Source organism: Apaloderma vittatum, unplaced genomic scaffold (genome assembly GCF_000703405.1).
Source record: "Apaloderma vittatum isolate BGI_N311 unplaced genomic scaffold, ASM70340v1 scaffold7719, whole genome shotgun sequence".
Classification (NCBI taxonomy): Eukaryota; Metazoa; Chordata; class Aves; order Trogoniformes; family Trogonidae; genus Apaloderma; species Apaloderma vittatum.
The window spans coordinates 89,139-94,823 of NW_009736919.1; the positions used below are offsets into that span (position 1 = coordinate 89,139).

Consider the following 5,685-nt stretch of genomic DNA (forward strand, 5'->3'; position numbering starts at 1 on the left):
TCCCAGTGGCGGGTCCGGCTCCTGCGGCAGTGCAGCTACCCACCCCCAAAGGCAGGGCCGAAGTTCCGGTGGCTTTTGGGCTAGGGGTGGCTCCCACTGATTGCCCCCATCATTAACCCATGATTACCCATTAACAAAAAGCCCCCGCCCCTCGAGTTACAAGAAATAAAAATATCTTCCAACCGGTTTCAACAGATGAAAATAGAATTACACATTTTTTTTGGTTACATATTGTAACCCAAGACATTCATAAATAATGTTGGAGTTGTTAATGAAACAGTGAGTTTAAAGACTCAAATCCAAGGCATTGCTCAATTTCAGGAGATACAAATGAACCTGTAAGACTCTCTCAGTTTACCTTAGAATAGTATTTCTTAGCAGTGGCTTGATCTTGCTTTACACCTTGGCCAAGCTGGAGGCTAGATGCCAAGTAGAAAGCAGCCAGAGCAAGCCCCTTGGCTATGTATGTAGGAAGACAATGGGTTACCTTTGCTAGCGTATTGATGTCATCATTTTCTATAATCCTGTTGTGGGATTTACAGCATTAGGTTAGATAATGCTATGTCAAGCAATGATTTAAGTCAAGCATATATGATTTGGCAGTGCCTTCTTTCCATTTAAATCATTATCCAAAATAAGCTAGAATTTACATGTATTCAGTGGCCTGATGAGGATTTTTTTATTCAGTATTCGATTTGAAGTTAGTCTTATTTGTATGTTGTGATATTAAATAGCAAGCAAATATGTTTTGCAGTCACTTTTACTATAGCTACACTAGTTATAAAAGGCAATATATTTTATGCTAATTGTTTATATTAGAGTATTTCATGGAAATTAATACAGATACGTGTGTAGAATTGAGCAACCTCATCTGTCTGCTTGCTGTCGTCTTATTTTCAGCATGTTACTTTTACTAAGAACTGTTTTAAGAACTGGACAAAGTGAAAATTGTTTTAACTGTCAGACTATAATTATCTAGTATTGTAACTGAAATATTTGGTGCAACATTTTATAAGTGGGAATTGATTTCTTTCTAACTGCTGTCTTAAAACAGAGACCCTCAAGCCCCGTATCCTTTTCAGATAACACGCAGTAATTATATGCTGCTTCACACATCATTTTAGTTTTTATTGTGTCAAATAGTCGCAGAATTGACAGAAAAAAGGAAAAAAGTGCAAGTAATTTCATTTTATAGCTACTCCCTATAAATCAGTGTTTATGAAAGATTGTTCTCAACTAAGAGCCTGCTAAAGCACTGGAATGTTCTCCCACCTGATTTGGTCCTGTAAACAAATACAGTAACACAACAGAAAAGAAAACCCAAGGCTTATTAAGAAGAACATCAAGTGTAATAACAGTAATGTATTACCTCTTTTATCTCTCCTGATATGTAGCATTTTTGCCTTCCTTTCCAAAAGATAAGCAGGATGCTGATGCAAATAATAATACCCAGTCAGGCAAAAATCCTAGTTCGGCACAGTTGACTTCAAGAACATAGCATATCAACAGGTAAGTAGAACTACATGGGATAACAGAATGGTTGTTTGAAGTCTCAGTACCTAATGTAGACTCCAAATATTAGACAAGCTTGTACTGTACATAATCATATAGTATTTGTGTGTTTGTGCATAATGTAACAAACTGCATAGCTGGTATGAACATAGAAGGTCAAATAAAATCTAGCAGAAAAAATATCAGCGCTTGATAGAACTGGGTGAACTGCTATGAGATTTTTGCCTCGAGGCCAAGTGCAATCCTAGTTAAGTGGAACTGTTTCAGGTATGGTGGCAGTATCTTTTGGTTCTTAAATTGTCACTTCTGGCTGTACTATGGGATTTCATTGTTGTTTTCTGCAGTCACAATTGTAGCTGATGAAGTACACTGTTTACTTGTCTGAATAATCTACGATGCAGCACTGACTGGAGGGGATGCATTCCAAATGAGACAAGCTAGACTGGACTGAGCAGCTGTCTACTTACCATGCAAGAGAAAGAAAAGCAGCACTTGAGAGAGAAAACAATCCTTTTCAGCAGTGAGTATAACAAACAGCACTCATTGCTCAGCTTGCAAATTACCAGAGCTGCTGCTCTGCAGTGGCATATACGAGGTGCAGCTTCTGTAGGATGGTAAGTTGTGCCACATTTATTGCTAGGCAGCAGCAGTTTCTTAAACATACCACAGGAAGTACAAATATTGTTGTGTCCAGCTTGCTTGAGTAGTCAGTCTATCTGCATCTTATTTCTAGCACACTAATAATCTGATGGATGGCTTGAACTTTTAATATATAATGGCCGGCTCTGGAGGTTTGTTACAGAAATGTGCTACCAGCTGTAAAACTGGCACCAACATTGCTTTTGTCTTCTGTGACTAGTTCAAGATACAGACATTTGGTACAGACTGGCTGTGCTTGCAGCTTATACCAGAAATTGCTATTTCTGCACTGCACGAACCACTCCAGGCTGCGTAGGTACAGCAGAGTGCCCCAGTGACTGCCTGCGGAAAGGCTGGTCGGTGCTGCCTAAGTGTGGCTCAAACCAGTACCTCTACACAAGCAGCTAATCAGCAGAACCACTTGCCGACATCTCTTTTGTGGTCCAGGCTTAAAACTGCCTGTGCAGCATGCATCCCTGTGCGCAGCAACTGATGAAAAGCTGAAGAGCAGTAACTTGGCACTGTGTGCAGCAGCTACTTCGAGTTCCCAGGCCGTGCTGCTCAGAGTGCTGACTGCAGGATCCCACCCAGCATCAGTCCTTGTATTGCCTGTAAGGGACCCAGGAAGACAGTGGGTAGAAACCACATTAAGATGGGGGAGGTGGGGAACTAGATTTAGGCTTGTAGGGGTTTAAAAAGGAGTGGTGAAGGCAGGAGCCTAGTGCAGGTTGTGGACTGAGGAGATGGGAACGCAGGGTTGAGTGTGGGTGTCTACTTGGGATTCTAGTCTATTTTGCTTCACAGGATCAGTTCAACTGTACTCAATAGTTGGGAAGCCTAGAGTATTAATTTTGTCTGTGGTTTGATATTCCTTTTTTAAAGATATGAGGTATTGCAATTCATTATCTCAAATGTCTTTTAAGTTCCGTGGTCTTAGGTGAAGAACTATAATAAAAAATAAAGTGAAATTAACTTCACCTTTTGGCTGCTGCAGCAGCTGTGGAGTAAATTTTTCTGTTGTAGTAATATTCCACAAGATGGCCTTGAGCATAGACATTTCCATGTTCTGCTGCTTCTCTCAAACACTCCAAAGCAGCCTTAGTGTTTTGACATATATCTTGTCCATAGAGATACATAACACCAAGTGCACCCTGTGATTTGAGATTTCCGTTGCTGCAGGCTTCTGAATGCCAGAAAAAGGCCTAGACAAAAGGCACAAAGTTGGAGTGTATATTCACTTTGCATACTGTTGCCATAAAATCTTTTTCATTAACCAGCCTGTAAGAAGTGTTTGTACATAAAAGAAAGCAGAACCTTTGTCAGGCTTTTAAACCTGCTTCATTTACTGTCAGCTATCAGTGACACCTCCATGATTTTTGAAGGATACCAAGGCTGACAGAACTTGAATTCATTATATCCTCCCTGATGCTCCCAGTTAAAAAAAAAAATAAATCTCTCAAGCGAGTCAAAATTAGGGATTCTGGCCATCTGTTCATACAGGTTTAAATGGATGACGATGCCTAGAAAGTTTTCAGAGTCAAGTATATCACTGTATTCTGCCTGTGAAATTCACAATTAATTGGGACTTGAAACTCAGAAGGTACAAGTGGGTTTTAACCTTTTTCAGATCTTTTGTAACTGATACAGAATAAAACATTCCTAATGTACTCTGGGCCTTCACGCTTGCTTTTGGGTTTCCGTGGTCTGCAGCAATAAGCCACAACCTAAGGAAATGAGAACATTTAAGAAACACAGCGTCTTGCCCTCATCAGGAAAATTACTGCCTGCCGTTACCTTTCAGCCTCTTCGGTTGAGTGCCTAACACCATATCCTTCGTAATACGCTCTGCCAAGCTGCTGCAGCTGCAAACTTCAAGTGTCTTGTTAACTTTCAGACTGTGAAGAGGATGAAATAAAGAATCCGAGAAGCCACTAACAAGACAGGTAATTCTTTCACTTTGAAGAAAGGCTGAGGCATAGTGGTAGGACTGTCTGGAGAACAGTGTCATACCAAAGCAGAACTGATCTGCAGTTACTAGACAGCCCCTAGATTTTTTACTTCAGCGTATTCTTAGTGTGAAACATTTCCTTATAAATGTTCACCTGATACTATATAACTCTTCTTCATTGATAAAAATATTCTCAGAAATATTCTTGTGCTTATGTAATTGAATGTCAGATCCTGAATTTGCTACATTTTCAATTTTAGACTTCTGTAATCTTTTTCATGCTGCACAACGTATCTGAAATCATAAGATGGCCTTTACAGAAGGTAGAGCGATACAATAGCATGCTCTGAAGTTCCTCCATTAAAAATACCTTAGGTTCGTAGTGGACAAAAAAGTTACAATCTTCAATAGGCAAAGAGAGAACCTTGCATATGAGCAGCTGTATGGTGTATCATCCAAGGACCTCGTAAATATTTTGGAAACAAGATTTACACTGTTAGGATTTAGCATGAACCTCCTGTTTAAATACATTAGGAACAGCCCTTTATAAAAATTAACCTTTCATATTGTAATATTAAAAAAAGAAAGCAACTTCACTAAAATGTTTATTTGCAAGTAAACCAATGCAGTAATTATACAGGTATACAGAACATAGTATAAATGAACCACCTCTGAAAAACAGCAGAATATCTTCTGCTCTGCTGACAGTCACTTAAGCACCAGACAAGAATCTGATTTGTGAATACACTGTTTGGTCATTTTCTTGCCCCCCTGTCTTTTTATCTTTCATTCTCTGTATTCTGTCCTCATACCACTCTTTAAGATCATGTTCTCCAATAAATTAACTCTTCTTATTGTAGCAATTGATTCCTTTGTCAGCCTTTTTTGTAATGTAATTTTTCAATTTGAATTCTTCAAATTCTTGCCAACATAATTCTTTTGTCTAATTTAAAGATATTACTACCAACCACTGGCAGAAGCACAATCATCTTTAGCATCTGTGTTAAGAGAACAGAACCTAAAAAAATAGTATTTAGTATAGAGTAGTACCTTAGAAAGAATAGTACCTTAAAAAAATCTTTGTACAACAGATGTTTTACACTTTGAAATGCAGTCCTTTGATTTCCATTTTTACACATTTTATTTTCATTTAAATACATTGCTTATGTAAAAGTAACAAATTAATAGCAATTTTTAAACATAGCTTCCACACAAAGTACAACCAAACCCTTAAGAGTTTGTGTTTTAAAATACAAATTATTGCAAGTATTTTTCAGATAAACCTGTTTTATTATAGCTATTTTTGAGAATGTCTTCAACCCAGAACCCTCTATTTTTAATGATAGTGTGTAAACATCTTTACTTCATGAAACTAATTCTAGATCAAAGACCTGTGTATTTTAAACTGATTAATCAAGGATGCAAAGAAGCTAATATTAAAGAAAAGTAAAATGTGTAGCTTACTCTAGAGGGTCTTCCTTGGTGCCTAGTCCATCATAATACATTACACCAAGCTGATACATTGCTTGAAAATCTTCATCCTTGATTTTTTCAAATTAGAATCGTAGAATCATAGAACAATTCAG

General features: G+C 38.0%; 1 protein-coding gene across 1 annotated transcript in view; it reads right to left on the reverse strand.

Annotated features, from left to right (window-relative positions):
* Nucleotides 1-5,674, reverse strand: part of LRP2BP (LRP2 binding protein) — a gene marked incomplete at its 5' end in the record, with an annotated part of 8,022 nt that extends 2,348 nt beyond the window's left edge. The window contains 8 exon segments of the mRNA XM_009877137.1: nt 359-524; nt 3,130-3,353; nt 3,770-3,875; nt 3,946-4,008; nt 4,010-4,046; nt 4,825-4,874; nt 5,564-5,656; nt 5,658-5,674. Coding sequence (XP_009875439.1) covers nt 359-524; nt 3,130-3,353; nt 3,770-3,875; nt 3,946-4,008; nt 4,010-4,046; nt 4,825-4,874; nt 5,564-5,656; nt 5,658-5,674 — 756 coding nt within the window.
* Between the last annotated feature and the right edge of the window lie 11 nt (nt 5,675-5,685).